The following is a 13,508-nucleotide window of genomic DNA, read 5'->3' on the forward strand; positions in this document are numbered from 1 at the left end:
TCATCTTCCTCTTTCATCGTGTCCAAAATCATGCAGTTTTGCTTCGAGGCCCATTGCGGAGTAACCAACTTGCGCTCCTCTTCCGTCGTGTCTGTAACCATGCTGCGTGCTTCTAGGCACCTTCCCTCACTCAACTAACCAACTGGCTCACGATTAATTAGTTAAACGCCCTTGCCTCAGCTGCGGCATCTGCATCTCTCATCCTCCGCTCATCTCGACTGGCGGCGCCTAAAGTGTCAATCCGGGTCTGCTTCTTCTGCTCCTGCAACTGGCTCGCCAGCTTGCCCTTCGGGGCCTTCGCAGCTCTCGCCCTTGCCTACACAAATCAGCAAATCAGCACAATGCCGCAACATCCATCCCCAGACGAAAAATGGAGGGGAAAAGGGGGACGACCGCTGGAATGAACTAGCTACCCACCTCAGCCGCTTCGGCCGCCTTCCTCCGCGCATCCTCGGCGCTCTGGGGAGGAGCCGCACTGGAGGAGCCGAGTGTCCGCGGCGGCCCGCCAACCTTCTTGGGCACGGACGAGGTCGGTCTGGTGTTGCGGGGAGGCGCGGTGGAGGGGATACTTGGTCGGTCGTGTTGCGCGGAGGGATCTGGCGCGGCTAGCTTTGGCTTGCCACAGATGTTTCCCATGGCGGAGTGCGCAGAGCGCGAAGTGGACGACGTCGAAATGCGGAGGCGGAGGAGGAGGAGGAGGATGGGTGGATGACGAGGATCGAGAGAAGAGAGCGGGACCGGTATAAGAATTGGGTTTGTTTTGCTGCCCGCGCCTGGCTGGACTTGGTACGCGATGGATATATAAGGTACGTAGTACGTACTTGGTGGTGAGGTACTGCATTCGACGGGCGGCGCAATGACATGGGGCGGGGGGCGTTGTCGCGAGCGAGGAGCCGTGGCGGTGCCGAGTTATTATCGAGTGTCTTCTGTTGTCTTGGCTGCCATTCGGATGGGTCAATGGAAGAAGTACTCTTCCCTTGGTGGACGGGCAGAGAGATCCATCGTCACAGAACTACTTCTCTTCTCCCAATTGACGCCGATATCATCATCATCGACGGAATATCCATCCCTCCGACCGTCGACCGTCCTTTGACTCCTGAGGCGTTCCTGTCGTCTTGTCTTATCGATAACGGCGGGGCTGATCGTCGGCCAATGAGGGGCGATGGATTATGTCAGCGCATTTCACTTCCGTCAGTCCTCGGGCAAAAGGTCGTCTTTCTCCTGGCTGAAGATGGATCCGTTATTCCTTCGAATATTGTTCTGGAAGAGCTCATTCTCCATTGTTCATGACCCAAAGAATATTCTTCATTATTCTTTCATCATCATCATCTTCTTTTCTTTTCTTGTCTTGTCTTGTCTTGTCTCTCAATCGAACCCACTCGCTGTCCCCCGCGGACGATCCTCCAGTCAAAATCCGAATTCTCAGCCTTCTGAGTACCCGGACGGGTACCCGTACCTGATATCATCTTCCTGCTACTGGACGCTCTAAGGGTTTGCTCCCCGCGCAACCCACGGTTTTCTCTTCTTTCTGCAAAATTTCCCCTTCCCGCCAGCCTTCTCTCTTCTCCAACCTTTGCATCTTTTTTTCCCATATGGTCCAGCGTCGCTCGAATCCTTGGAATCTTCAACCTTGTGCTGCCCCGTCATGGGCACCTTTCAGGATCACCTCCGTACCGCCGCCGCCATTTCCGGCATGAATAACACCCCTCAATCCGTCTATCAGCCGTCTCTGGCCTATACCTCCTCGCCCTTCGACGACGATGTCTGGCGGCGCAATCTTCAGTTCCCGCCCGACGGTATGCTTCGCTCTCACAATGCGCCCGGCTTCTCAATGTCCTCCCTCATTATGTCGCATCCAAGCCAGATGAATGCCCCTCCTGCTCCTCCTCGAAGCCTCCCTTACGGGCTGGCAAACGGCCAAACCCACTTGCAGAGCGCAATGGGCGCTCCAAAACGTGTACGAACCGCGAGAGATCCTCAAGCTCCGCCTCCTGCGAAGCGCCAAAAAAAGAATGCCCCGTTGGACGAGAATCAAGAATTTCAAGCGGCCCATACTCTTGATCAGAATCATGATCATAATCATGACCAACACTGGGCCAGCAGCTCGGTCTCCGATACTCGTACCAGCCAATGTTGCAGTAGTTGCTCTGAAGGCCTTCCCTGTCTGGAACCAGACTGTGGGGTCCGGAGAGAGGCTCTTGTTCCCTGTAGGAAACCGGAATGCTCAAAACCAGTCTGTATGAACCAGTGCCTTGGCGAGGCTATTCAGCAAGGACAACCGGAAGAAGTCGTCCCATCATCGACAAGGCTTTCGAATTGGGACTACTCTCCATGGAACGCTCAAGCCTCGACACAGATGTCCCAGCTCTCGCCCGAGAGCAGGATCGATCCGAATCTCATGGGGCGGGTTGAGGAGATCCAAAGCGCATCCGGCTCTTCTGTTCCCTCTACACCCTCGATGGCCAACAATATGAAGAACACTTTTTCCCCAGCTGGGGCTCTGCCTACTCCTCAATCTACGAGCGATTCCCTGTCGCCATATACCAATGAATCGGGCCTGATATTATCCGGCACCGGCACGCTCTTTGCCCCTCCTCCTGTTCAATGGGGCTCGCGATTTATGGGGAGCTCAAATGCTGGCAACGGCCCTTCGATGCTCAATTGTGCTTGGAGTGGATGTCCGCAACCGCTTGTTAGCCAGCAGGAATGGACTGAGCACATCCACCGGGTCCATCTAGACCCTCAGATGACTTTCAATTGTCCTATGCCGACAGAAAATTGCCCCCAGAGTATCAATTACAACCCCATGCATCATCTGGAAATAGATCATGGCTATAACTTTTTCGATAATAACAATTACAGCTGTCCAGCTCCGGATTGCTCTCTAGATCAGACCTTCCTGAACCCAGCCATGCTTCACAACCATTTCGACCAGGCCCATGCCATGCCAGCTTCAGGGGCGCTGCTTTGCCAATGGAACTCCTGTGGTACCCTCTTTCCAGATCAGCATCAACTGCTCACTCATCTCAACGAGGACCACCAATTGCCGGACCTACGATTAACCAATACCGGGGCAGACTGCGCTACACACACTGAGATGGTCCAATATCCCACTGCCATTGCTGATGACGAATTGCCCGGAGACGATGCGAACAATCGCTGCAAGTGGAAGATTGGATTTGACCATGTCTGTGGGGCAGTTTTCAATACCGAGGAGGACCTCCAGAAGCACGTCAAAGATGAGCATCTGATGTCGTTAAGCAATAAATCCGGCTATTTCTGCCAGTGGGAGAACTGTGGTCGTCCGGCAAAACTAGGTGACAAGGCGGGGTTCTCACAACGAGGAAAACTGGAGCGGCACATGGCAACTCATACAGGCTGTAAGTCTTGCAAAGTATTCGACGAGAGAAAGGGCTAACACTAGGTAGATAAAATGTCCCGTTGTGACATTTGCAACGAGGTATTTTCAGCCCCTCAATCCATGAAACAGCATCGACGTCTTCACACGGGGGAGAAGCCATGGGAGTGTAAATACTGCGGGAAAACATTCCCACAACAGAGTGCACGCAGTAAGTAGAACCTCCCTTCATCTCTCCAAAAAGAAAAACACAAGATTAACAATCTTCCCTCCAGCCATCCACGAACGAACCCACACGAACGAGAAGCCGTTGAAATGCCCCTACCCCGGCTGCGGGGCCTGCTTCTCCGAATCCTCCAACCTCGCCAAGCACCGCAAGACGCACGGCGAGGAAGGCGTCCACATCTGCAAGTTCCCCGGCTGCGTCAAGAAGTTCCACCGCCTGGATCAGCTGAAGCGCCACCAGTCCATCCACCGCAAGGCCTCGTCGAACGAGCCCGGCGCCGGATCCTCGTCGACGGGCTCTGTCAAGACGGAGACGGAGGGCAGCGAGGTCGGGTTCGCAGCCTCGGAGGTATCGTCGACTCCGCCTTCTGATATTGCTGGCGGGGAGTGAGTGAGCGTCACTGGGGATCGATCACTGGAGATTTAGTTTTTTTTTCTTTTTCGTTGTAGCCGGCGGGTAGTAGCTGGGTTTTGGAGGCTTTCTTTTTTCTTTTTGTCATCAATCATCATTATTATCCTTGTAGTTCATTAGGTACTGCAATATATATACCCCGGCGTCCGGATTCTTCATCTTCTTCATCTCCCTTTCTTTCCTCTCGTCCCTCTCTTTCCCAAGCTCTCTCCATCCATCCATCCATCCATCTATCTCTCAAAACAAAAGCACAGGACAGGACCTACCTACCTAAAAAGTCCACCATCCCATCCCATCCATCCATCCCATCCATCCCTCTCTTCTCTGCCTGTCCATTTACTTATTTGTCTAGTTTAGTTTAGTTTTGATCTATCTACCAACTCTCTCTCTCTCTCTCTCTATAGACATATACATATACTTACTTAACCCCGTCTCTCCTATACCTCATGTTAGAGTTGAAATTGCATGGAGTGGAGTGAAGATTTCTTAGATTTGGGGGTTTGGAAATGGAGGATGGGTTTGTGATGGGGTGTGATGGGGGGTGGAATTGGGATGTGATGGGGGAGGGGTTTAGGAATTGATTGGGTTTGGGGGGAGAGGGAAGGGGGGATGGATGGATATCTCTTTGCGGGAGGGAATGTATACCTCATTAGGTACACATTTAATGGTCATGGTCATGGTCAGCTGATGAAATAGTTCGGACAGATACCTTAGATAGATAGTATGGGCAGGATATACCGGTACGGTAGGGAAGAGGGAAGGGAGGATTTCGTATGAATAGGCCAGCAGCAAAAAAATCACAAACACGTTTTCACCATCTAGCACTCATTCATTCATATCATTCCGGTGTGCGGCGGCGGTAAAGAATTTCCGAAGTTATGCGTAGCAAGGGAGGGAGAGAGCACAAATATGGGTAGGGTATTTGTTCAATGCCGCTCTTTATATTTGAGTAGGCGCCATGCCCCGCCACGCTATATCCTCGATGATACACCGGCCGTTGAAAAAAGCATCCAGCCGTTTTGCGAAAGAGCCATGCCACAAATCATCCCGAACCACGCCAGCCTGCGATCTTCTCAAATCTAAGCCTGTTTTTGGGTTTTCTCGTTAGTTGGATGGTCTTTTGAAAGGTATGTATGTAGGTAGAAAAAGTAGATAGATAGATTGGGATATCTTGAAAGATAATCTCTCGTTTTCATTATGGATATGATGGGATTCTCGATCGACTCTCTCTCTTGCTGAGATTGTCAAGAGACAAAGAGACAGTAAAAATCGTACCTTAACAGCATACTTCCGCTGGGGGAAGTGGACCGCGCGCTTCTTCGTCTTCTCCAGCTGCTTCCCGCTCTCGTGCTTCGTCAGGCGTCGTCGAATGGCGCGGGTCTGCTTGGGTCGGAGGTCGAGAGGGAGGTACTTCTTGCCCTTGTAGAAGAGGCGGAGTTGCGATCGCTGGTTGGCGTTGATGACTGTGAGGACGCGGGCGATCGACTTTCGGAGATCATGGCTGGAAAAGAAAACCCATGTTAGGAAAACGGCTCTCTCTCTCTACCTCTAGAAGCAAAACAAAGGGATACACACATCTTGGTGAGCTTGGCGGATGAACCTCCGGCAATCTTCTGTGTGCGCAATTGACCAAGCTCGGTCTTCAGCTCTCCCAGCTGCTTGGTGAGGTCCTCCTTGCTCTTGGACCAGAGTTGGCCAGCCTTGACTTTTCCGGACGACTGTAGAAGTGTATTAGCCCTCTGAGCCGCTATAGATATGCTGTAGCCGGGCCCATCCTTACCATCTTGAAGGTTTGTCGTGAGTACCGTTGTCGAAATGAGGTCGTGTGTTGTCGCGAAAAGTCACAAATTCGAGGTTTCGGTTGGTGCGAGAAAATGGAAAATTGTCTGAGTGCGTCCCGTGACTGGTGTGTGCGCTGTTTTAGGACGTGGAGGGAGTGCGCGTATCAAATAATCGTAGCCTGACGAGGTAGGCACGGGCCGCGCATCGATTGCCCCGAGAGGCAACGTTTGGTTGAAGGGGGCCTTCGATATACAACGGAACTTCAATCTCCCCCTCACGAATTAAACAATAGGATGGCTTCGTCCACGGGAACGGGCTGGGCCCAGCTTCGACAGCAGGCGAGATCATTAGAAACACAGGTACGGCTCTTGGAAAGAATACCCTGGGCTCGGGACTAATCTATCGTTGCAGACAGACACTCTATTCCATACATTCTCTCAATTCGCATCCGTCCCAAACATACCCATTAAACCGTCCGAAGATGAGAGACAGACGGAATCCAAAATACAGGAGATCCTAGAGAAGGTAGGATAGCCTCTCTGTCCAGTCGACTAAATGCTAATGCCCCCTCCTCCAGCGGGAAACCCTTATCTCGCAGCTATCACGCCTCCTCGACTCAGAAGCCACGCTCACAGCCTCCGCCACCAAACAGAACAATCTCTCTCGCCACCGCGAGGTTCTACAGGAGCACCGCCGAGAGCTGGCACGCTTGAAGTCCCAGTTGCAAGAGGCTCGCAACCGCGCCAACCTGCTGTCCAACGTGCGGAGCGACGTCAATGCGTACCACTCCAGTAACCCCGAGGCGGCGGAAGCCGAGTATATGATCGGCGAGAGGCGGAGGATAGATAACAGCAATAATATGACGGATTCGGTGCTCAGCCAGGCGTATGCGGTGAATGAGAGCTTTGTGCTTCAGAGGGAGACACTGGCGAGCATCCAGAGGAGGATTACAGGGGCGGCAAGTCAGGTGCCCGGCTTGAATAGCCTGATAGGGAGGATATCGGCGAAGAAGAGGAGGGACGGGATTATTATGGGAAGCTTCATTGCCTTCTGCTTCCTTATGTTCTTATATTTCATGTGAACGGGGCCTCATATACATTGCTAGCGTTTGGAGCGGGCGTTCAGATGGCATGGGAGCCGGGTTTGTTATTGTACAAGTATGTATGGGTATATCGGACAATTATACCAGATTACAGACTAAGCCCTCTTCTGGTTTCGTGCAGGTGTCGCTTTTGGAGTGCCTGCAACCTGCTGTGGCGTGGGAGCTGCAACGCTCGCTCTCTTATTCTTCAGTTCATCCACCAGGCGCCTTACACCTTTGACCAAGCCCTCCTTCTCGTCACCTTCGGCAGGTCCGCTTGCAGCCCATCTTATCTTACACTCGGAGTCCAGGAGATACGTGTAGCCGACCTTGCTATTCAGCAGACCGATGGCATCTCTCATCTCATCCGTAACACCTCTCCTAACGAGAAAGTAGCGTCCCCAGTTATCAACACCGAGCTGCTTTCTCAGATTTGGCATGAACATTCTCACGATCATAGCTTTGAGAGCGTTATCCTCGTAGTTGATCCGGACCAGCTGTGCAGCGCCACCGCTGCTCTTCAGCGCCTCGTGCAGCTCGGGGTTCTGCTTCTCCGACGCGAACGTGGCCGCTTGGTTCTCGGCCCAGGCACTGCTGAAGACACTCACAACTGAGATCTTATCTTCCAGGACCGGCGTCGTATCGCGCGGCTTCTTGTCCTTCAGCAGGGTCTGCCCGTGCAGGTTTGGGAAGTACAGCGCGCGTTCCGCTCGGAACAGGGCCGGGGGAGCGAGGAAGGATTTCCCCTTGTGGAGCCGCATGTTGCTCCATTCTCGAAAGTACGGGGTCGACATCTTCTGCGTTCTAGCAAGCATCATCAGTCTCTCGCCCAAACTTGCAATTGGATCACAGCCGTGCTCACAGCTCTTTCCGCCTGACGAGATGTTTGTCATAGTTCACGAAGTCATCCCTCCTTTGTCTCCAGGTCCTTGTATCTACCCTCAAATTTTGCCCAGGTCTCGGCGGCTTCGGTAGCCCAATTGGGCGGTTCAGAGGTTTGGGAGTAAATTCGGAGACTGCTTTGCCATAAGCTCGTGGGGCATCGTCGAGGGCGGATGGTGGAGGAGGGGGGGGAGGTGCTAGAGGTTCAGGTGCTGCCGGTCCGTTCTCGCTGAGTCGTCGAGCTGGAGATCCGAACGAACGCCATTGGCAGACCAGACAGACCGCAGAATCGTACTTTATGCTGGCCGGCCTTAATGGCCGTCGTAAGAGGAGCATGGTGTTTGGTGGACTCGCGTCTAACGTGGTCCTTGAATGAGCCTCAAAAAAACCTCCAGTCGCACGGGAAGTCCCGAAATCTCGATAACCCACCCCTGTCGTCGATATACCGTCGATAGCCGCTCTACCTCATCGCATTGCGGAGAACCCCAGTAACCATTGATACCCCTCAATCCCTCTGATAATGTGAGTCCCATACACTCTTCTCCTTCTCGCCTGAGATTCGCAGAGGCTATAGGGATCAGAATGCGTACTCAGCTCTTTTCACGATTGTCCGCGAGACAATTGCACATCTACAAAGGCCTCAACTTGCCGAGGCACTTCCCAGCCCGGTCGTTTCACGCATCTACAAGATATCAAGTGGTAAAGCCGTTTCTACTGGCCGACATCGGTGAAGGTGAGATGAATCAAATCTCCCAGATGATTGAACGGTCTGACGTATAAAAGGAATTCGGGAATGCGAGATCATCCAATGGTTCGTGGAGCCTGAAGCTCGTGTCGAGGAATGGGACAAGTTATGTGAGGTCCAGAGCGATAAGGCGTCGGTAGAGATCACCAGCCGATTCGCGGGAGTCATAAAAAAACTGCACTATGAAGCAGGGGAGATGGCCAAAGTTGGGCAGCCCTTGCTGGACATCGATATACAGGGCGAGATCAAGCAGGAGGATCTGGATGCTTTGACGGCGGCAAGTGCTGGCGAGGAGTCCCAGGCACGGGCACAAGATACAACACAGGCAGAAGATACAACAGAGCCACCAGCTGTAGCAAGCAAGCCAAGCCAAGAGACGCCAGAACCGGAGAAGCCACCCCAACCTAGAGGGAAGCATGCCACGCTCGCGACGCCAGCAGTCAGGCACCTCACCAAGGAGTTGAATGTCAACATAGCGGATGTCCAGGGCACAGGGAGGGATGGCCGCGTTCTGAAGGAGGACGTGTATCAATTTGCAAAGCGTCGAGATACCGTCCCTACAGCCGCGGAACCAGTTTCTCCAGCCGCCGCCGCCGCAGCAGCAGCAGCAGACAGTGGCCCACAGAAGGAGACCATCACTCAACTGACCAACACGCAAGCCCAGATGTTCAAGACGATGACCAGATCCCTGAGCATCCCACACTTCGTCTACGCAGACGAGATCGATTTCACCAAGCTCTCGGACCTGCGGCAGCGGCTGAACCAGGGACTCGCCCAGGCGCCCCTCGACAACCTCAGCAAACTATCCTACCTCCCCTTCATCATCAAAGCCGTCTCCATGGCGCTGCACCGCTACCCCTCCCTAAACGCACGCGTCGACGTCGACCGCAGCACCTCCAAACCCGTCCTCGTCCTACGCTCCCAACACAATATCGGCATCGCCATGGACACGCCCTCAGGCCTCATCGTGCCCGTCATCAAAAACGTCTCCCAGCTCTCCATCCACTCCATCGCGCTCGAGCTCTCGCGTCTCCAATCCCTCGCCGCCACCGGCCGCTTCCCCGCCGCCGACCTCACCGGTGGCACCATCACCATCTCCAACATCGGGAATATCGGCGGCACGTACGTGTCCCCCGTGCTGGTCGACTCAGAGGTCGCGATCCTCGGCATCGGCAAGGTGCGGCCTGTTCCGGCGTTCGATGAGGACGGCCAGGTGGTCCGGAAACAGATCAGTACGTTTAGCTGGAGTGCGGATCATCGCGTCATTGATGGTGCTACGATGGCGCGCGCGGCCGAGCTGGTGCGTGGCTTTGTCGAGAACCCGGATACCATGCTGCTGCATCTGAGCTGATGCGGCTCGGCGAGCGTCCGATTTACGAGCGCATGCATGGCTGGCTGGGTATATAGTGCATGTACCTACCTTACCTTATGTTGTGGGTGGGTAGTAGGTAAGGTAGGGGCCTTCACTTTACTTCACTTCACTTCAGTTCAGCCTTAACGTGATGCTGATGGTGACGGTTGAGTTCGATGCTCGTCACGTTACACGGGGTTGCTAGGTAGATACCCCGCGAAATGAAAAAGGAGGCCACCCCTATTCCCGGGATATACAATACAGGAGGAGATGTATCTACTTTATCTATAAACCGAGAATTGAATAATAAATAAAGAAATAAAATTGAAATCAAAAACGATGATGGATTCATTTCCCTCTAAACCTCTCTTTTGTATATCTTGATATTATTATTTTTTTATCTTATCTTTTTATATCTTCATCTCTACCTAACATTAAGGTAAACCAACCAACCAATCAACCAACCACATCTCCCCCCTCTCTTTCTCCCATTCCATTTCAATTCAATCCCCCCTTTCCTTTCCTTTCATTCCTTCCTACAAGTCAGTCCAGTCCATGAAACGAGAACGAACTCGAATGCTATTTTTTGACTCTGATATCCTATCTTTCTTATCGTACGTATCGTACCTTATCCTATGACAATGCTATGATGATAATGATGATGATGATGATGATGGTGATGATATAACTCCCAAACCAACCGTACCCGTACATGCCTGATACACCACTCCCAAACCCCCGTGGTTCCCAAAATCAAAAATGAAAAAGCAAGTGTAGAGGGGTTTCTCGAATAGATGGGGATTTGTTTCGTGCCGGAAGACGCCTTGATGGAAGGAAATTTTGGTGAAGCATCGCGGGGGTTGTTTTTCTCGGGCTTTCTTTTTTTGAATCGAAAGCACCACAGGCTCGCTCGCTCAATCAATCAATCCTCCAGGACCACATCCCGTATCCTCCGCAACGCCTCGCGCTCCACGTCCTCCAGCGGCGCGCTCACGTCCACACTGATGACATCGGTCTCGGACTCGGCCGGCTCCTCCAGGGCGTCGAATTGGCTGTGCACCATGTTGGCGCCCATGTAGTGGCCGCGGCGGGCCTGCACGCGCGCCAGCAGCACGTCCTCGGTGGCGCGGAGGTACACAAAGTGCACGCGGGCGCCGCGGGCGTAGTACGGCGCCACGCGGATCACGTCGCGGTACTTGCGCTTCAGCGCCGAGCAGGTGACGACGACGCCGTGGGCGCCGCTCGCGAGCCGCTGCAGGGACTCCTCGCGCAGTTGGGTCAGCCAGTCCCAGCGGTCTGCATCGGTGAGGGGCTCGCCGCGGGTCATCTTGTCGACGTTGGCTTTGGGGTGGTACTGTGGGGGGGATTGTCAGTGTCAATTGGAAAAGGGGGGAAAGAAAAGGGGGGGGAGGGAAAGGGGGGGACTGAAAAGGGGTAATTGCATACCTCGTCGCCTTCAATAAAAGGGAGGTCGAGCGCCTGAGAAATGAACTTGGCGACGGTGCTCTTGCCGCAGCCGGCCGGGCCGGTCACGATCCAGATATGGTGGTGTTCGGGCTCGGGGGCGGGCGCGCTGGCCCGGGTCTGCGAGGCGGTGCTGGTCATGGTGTGCGCGGGCGTGGCGGCGGGCGTGCGGTTCTCGTATGACAGCATCATGTCTGGAGGATGGAGGGCGGGCGACGGTCTTTTATGGATCCACGGCGCGAGGGAGGGAGCGGGAGAGAGGTCGCGTGTGCGGGAGGAGGCGGTTGTTGAGTGGCAAGCAAAGAGGTTGGAGAGATGGGTTGGGTAGGGAGATCGGCGGCAGGCGACAGGAGTTGAAGCCTCAGCCGTGGAGGAGACAAAGAGGAGAGCGGGTGGAGGAGAAGGGAGAGGGCGTTTTCATGAACCGTGTTGAAGGAGGGCTTTGTCTATAGACGTAGCAGTGTGATGCAGGGAGGCGGGAGAGAGAGAGAGAGACACGGTAGAGAGCAGAATGCAGAGGGCGAGACAGGAGAGAGGAGAGGAGAGGAGAAAGGAGACGGAGAGAGAGAGAAAGGAGAAGAATGAGGCAATTAAGAAAAAACTCACGATAGGGGGGGCGGGTAGCGGCGTAGTCTTAATCTTATGGGCGTTCCAAGGATTTCCAAGGATGCGGACCGGAGACTGGAGACTGGAGAAGCGGCGGGCGAAGTGGGTTCTGGGTCCTGGGCTATGGGTTATGGGTTATGGCTTCTGGCTTTCTGGGTTATTGGTATTGACAGACTACCGCATCGGGATAGCAGCTGCAGGTCATCAACAGGAGAGGAGAGCGAGAGAATGATTGCAGCTGAGTAATCATACTTTAGTATTTATGATCATTATTGTATTGCATTATTATATATTGCATTACCCCTCTAATAATCATCCAAACAGTTGTAAATGAAAAAAAAAAGAAAAAGGACTGACTCCTGTAAACTACTAAACCCCCCTCCACCCACCGCCGTGGTTCCTCGCCCCGCCCAGGGGATCCCGGGCGGATGTCAGGCTGTGACGCGTGCGCCGTGGGGGTTCGCTGCCTTATGTAATCATCCGGCTCCGGGATCTCTCGACGGATCATGGACCGTCGGTCTTTGACGGCGAGTGTCGGCTATTGGGCACCGACTGAGCGGTGTACCTTATATCCCGGAAGCCACTCCCGTATTTACCTTGCGGATCATGGGTATTTACACCGTAATATACTGCTATCCCATCATCATCACCATCATCACCACCATCATTATTACCTACCAGGTAGATGAACAGCTGACCTCCCTCTCCCATCCCATTCCCCTCCAGAGACCATACAATCCCAATCGATTACTCATACCAACCCAATCCTATCCACGGTACTGCCCATGGGTAGGTACAGTACCTATGCCAACCCCATGTTGTTCCCTCCTCCTCAAACACAACACCCCCCATGCATGGCGGTGCTCGCCCATGGTTCTGTCCAAGCGCCCACGTTGCTGTGTGGAGCAGCGATCCAATAATCCAGCACGTTGTTACGATTCACGAACGCCCGCGACCATCCCTAAAACAATGAGGGGTAGAGCCGGGGACCAGGGGGGACCAGGGCCCAGGGGCGCTCCAACATGCAGCGCCGCAGCGAGAAAGGCCTGGCTCTGCTTCCGATGGGCCACGGCGGCCCCCCGGTCTCCGTGAACCAGACTTTGAAAGTTGGTCCTTGGTCCTACGGGATCACTGCGCTGCCTTCCGGGAGGGAGCATTGCTGAAAAGGGGCAGAAGAGCGGTAAGTAAGCCGCGGGACGCCTGGGAAAAAAAGGGGAAAAGGGGTCGCGGGCCCGGTTCGAGATCCCGAACTGCGAGCGAGGCGAGAATTGCCGCTTTGGGAGTGGGGGGATCTTGTGACTTTATCCAGGTGCATGGTGGCATGTCTCGCGAGTCGCGGTTATAACATGGCTATTACAGTACAGACTTCCCATTCCCGTACAACATTTGCGCTCCTAAGAAGGGCCGACGGACCGCGCACTCGGGTTGCGCCGATGGCACCACGTGACCCGCCTTATCCGGAGATCCCAGATGTACCCCCACCCCACTCTTCGCGGGATGGGCCAAGTGTGGGGTAATTGTGTCCTGCTGTATACTGACTGCCATCCCCCTTCTCAAGAATCACCTCCGAACAATCGATGCCCAAAGTCATTCACACGCCCC

At 53.9% G+C, this 13,508-nt stretch overlaps 10 protein-coding genes across 10 annotated transcripts; 6 read left to right on the forward strand and 4 right to left on the reverse strand.

Annotated features, from left to right (window-relative positions):
• Window positions 1-10: 10 nt before the first annotated feature.
• On the reverse strand, window positions 11-748 carry M430DRAFT_231023 (hypothetical protein). Its single transcript, XM_024864837.1, has 2 exons — window positions 418-748; window positions 11-316 (listed from the first exon to the last, which is right to left on the reverse strand). Exons 1-2 carry the CDS (start codon window positions 634-636, stop codon window positions 158-160), a joined length of 378 nt encoding a protein of 125 aa, XP_024721510.1. The 5' UTR covers window positions 637-748; the 3' UTR covers window positions 11-157.
• M430DRAFT_231029 (hypothetical protein) lies at window positions 656-1,468 on the forward strand. The gene has a single exon (XM_024864838.1). The coding sequence runs from the start codon at window positions 862-864 to the stop codon at window positions 1,288-1,290; it is 429 nt and encodes a 142-aa protein (XP_024721511.1). The 5' UTR covers window positions 656-861; the 3' UTR covers window positions 1,291-1,468.
• Window positions 1,269-4,329, forward strand: M430DRAFT_119812 (hypothetical protein). Its single transcript, XM_024861758.1, has 3 exons — window positions 1,269-3,380; window positions 3,429-3,569; window positions 3,634-4,329. The coding sequence occupies exons 1-3, from the start codon at window positions 1,646-1,648 to the stop codon at window positions 3,972-3,974; spliced, it is 2,217 nt and encodes a 738-aa protein (XP_024721512.1). The 5' UTR covers window positions 1,269-1,645; the 3' UTR covers window positions 3,975-4,329.
• A 488-nt stretch (window positions 4,330-4,817) lies between these two features.
• M430DRAFT_230994 (hypothetical protein) lies at window positions 4,818-5,885 on the reverse strand. The gene is made up of 4 exons (XM_024864835.1): window positions 5,776-5,885; window positions 5,571-5,713; window positions 5,271-5,496; window positions 4,818-5,080 (listed from the first exon to the last, which is right to left on the reverse strand). The coding sequence occupies exons 1-4, from the start codon at window positions 5,776-5,778 to the stop codon at window positions 5,075-5,077; spliced, it is 378 nt and encodes a 125-aa protein (XP_024721513.1). The 5' UTR covers window positions 5,779-5,885; the 3' UTR covers window positions 4,818-5,074.
• A 185-nt stretch (window positions 5,886-6,070) lies between these two features.
• Window positions 6,071-6,858, forward strand: M430DRAFT_18410 (hypothetical protein; the record flags this gene model as incomplete). The annotated part of the gene is made up of 3 exons (XM_024863867.1): window positions 6,071-6,136; window positions 6,189-6,302; window positions 6,355-6,858. 3 exons carry the CDS (start codon window positions 6,071-6,073, stop codon window positions 6,856-6,858), a joined length of 684 nt encoding a protein of 227 aa, XP_024721514.1.
• Window positions 6,859-6,974: 116 nt separating this feature from the next.
• On the reverse strand, window positions 6,975-8,076 carry M430DRAFT_27310 (hypothetical protein; the record flags this gene model as incomplete). Its single annotated transcript, XM_024865574.1, has 2 exons — window positions 6,975-7,662; window positions 7,721-8,076. The coding sequence occupies 2 exons, from the start codon at window positions 8,074-8,076 to the stop codon at window positions 6,975-6,977; spliced, it is 1,044 nt and encodes a 347-aa protein (XP_024721515.1).
• Window positions 8,077-8,198: 122 nt separating this feature from the next.
• M430DRAFT_119824 (hypothetical protein) lies at window positions 8,199-10,163 on the forward strand. Its single transcript, XM_024861759.1, has 2 exons — window positions 8,199-8,473; window positions 8,524-10,163. Exons 1-2 carry the CDS (start codon window positions 8,323-8,325, stop codon window positions 9,834-9,836), a joined length of 1,464 nt encoding a protein of 487 aa, XP_024721516.1. The 5' UTR covers window positions 8,199-8,322; the 3' UTR covers window positions 9,837-10,163.
• Window positions 10,164-10,758: 595 nt separating this feature from the next.
• Window positions 10,759-11,489, reverse strand: M430DRAFT_18413 (hypothetical protein; the record flags this gene model as incomplete). The annotated part of the gene is made up of 2 exons (XM_024863868.1): window positions 10,759-11,190; window positions 11,283-11,489. The coding sequence occupies 2 exons, from the start codon at window positions 11,487-11,489 to the stop codon at window positions 10,759-10,761; spliced, it is 639 nt and encodes a 212-aa protein (XP_024721517.1).
• A 322-nt stretch (window positions 11,490-11,811) lies between these two features.
• On the forward strand, window positions 11,812-12,138 carry M430DRAFT_27313 (hypothetical protein; the record flags this gene model as incomplete). Its single annotated transcript, XM_024865576.1, has 1 exon — window positions 11,812-12,138. The coding sequence occupies one exon, from the start codon at window positions 11,812-11,814 to the stop codon at window positions 12,136-12,138; it is 327 nt and encodes a 108-aa protein (XP_024721518.1).
• Window positions 12,139-12,478: 340 nt separating this feature from the next.
• On the forward strand, window positions 12,479-13,109 carry M430DRAFT_231145 (hypothetical protein). Its single transcript, XM_024864839.1, has one exon. The coding sequence runs from the start codon at window positions 12,513-12,515 to the stop codon at window positions 12,996-12,998; it is 486 nt and encodes a 161-aa protein (XP_024721519.1). The 5' UTR covers window positions 12,479-12,512; the 3' UTR covers window positions 12,999-13,109.
• The last annotated feature ends 399 nt before the right edge of the window (window positions 13,110-13,508 follow it).

The sequence above is a fragment of the Amorphotheca resinae genome, assembly GCF_003019875.1.
Source record: "Amorphotheca resinae ATCC 22711 unplaced genomic scaffold M430scaffold_5, whole genome shotgun sequence".
Lineage (NCBI taxonomy): Eukaryota > Fungi > Ascomycota > Leotiomycetes > Helotiales > Amorphothecaceae > Amorphotheca > Amorphotheca resinae.

What these genes read in the sequence shown, in the direction of transcription:
- M430DRAFT_231029 (XM_024864838.1), top strand. Translation starts at nt 862, where the DNA reads ATGGGGCGGGGGGCGTTGTCGCGAGCGAGGAGCCGTGGCGGTGCCGAG.
- M430DRAFT_230994 (XM_024864835.1), bottom strand. An exon ending in TCCGCCAAGCTCACCAAGAT is followed by an intron (nt 5,497 to 5,570) that starts GTGTGTATCCCT and finishes TTTCTTTTCCAG; the next exon opens with CCATGATCTCCGAAAGTCGA.
- M430DRAFT_119824 (XM_024861759.1), top strand. Translation starts at nt 8,323, where the DNA reads ATGCGTACTCAGCTCTTTTCACGATTGTCCGCGAGACAATTGCACATC. An exon ending in ACTGGCCGACATCGGTGAAG is followed by an intron (nt 8,474 to 8,523) that starts GTGAGATGAATC and finishes GACGTATAAAAG; the next exon opens with GAATTCGGGAATGCGAGATC.
- M430DRAFT_119812 (XM_024861758.1), top strand. Translation starts at nt 1,646, where the DNA reads ATGGGCACCTTTCAGGATCACCTCCGTACCGCCGCCGCCATTTCCGGC. An exon ending in CATGGCAACTCATACAGGCT is followed by an intron (nt 3,381 to 3,428) that starts GTAAGTCTTGCA and finishes AACACTAGGTAG; the next exon opens with ATAAAATGTCCCGTTGTGAC. An exon ending in CCCACAACAGAGTGCACGCA is followed by an intron (nt 3,570 to 3,633) that starts GTAAGTAGAACC and finishes TCTTCCCTCCAG; the next exon opens with CCATCCACGAACGAACCCAC.
- M430DRAFT_231145 (XM_024864839.1), top strand. Translation starts at nt 12,513, where the DNA reads ATGGGTATTTACACCGTAATATACTGCTATCCCATCATCATCACCATC.
- M430DRAFT_231023 (XM_024864837.1), bottom strand. Translation starts at nt 636, where the DNA reads ATGGGAAACATCTGTGGCAAGCCAAAGCTAGCCGCGCCAGATCCCTCC. An exon ending in AGGCGGCCGAAGCGGCTGAG is followed by an intron (nt 317 to 417) that starts GTGGGTAGCTAG and finishes TGATTTGTGTAG; the next exon opens with GCAAGGGCGAGAGCTGCGAA.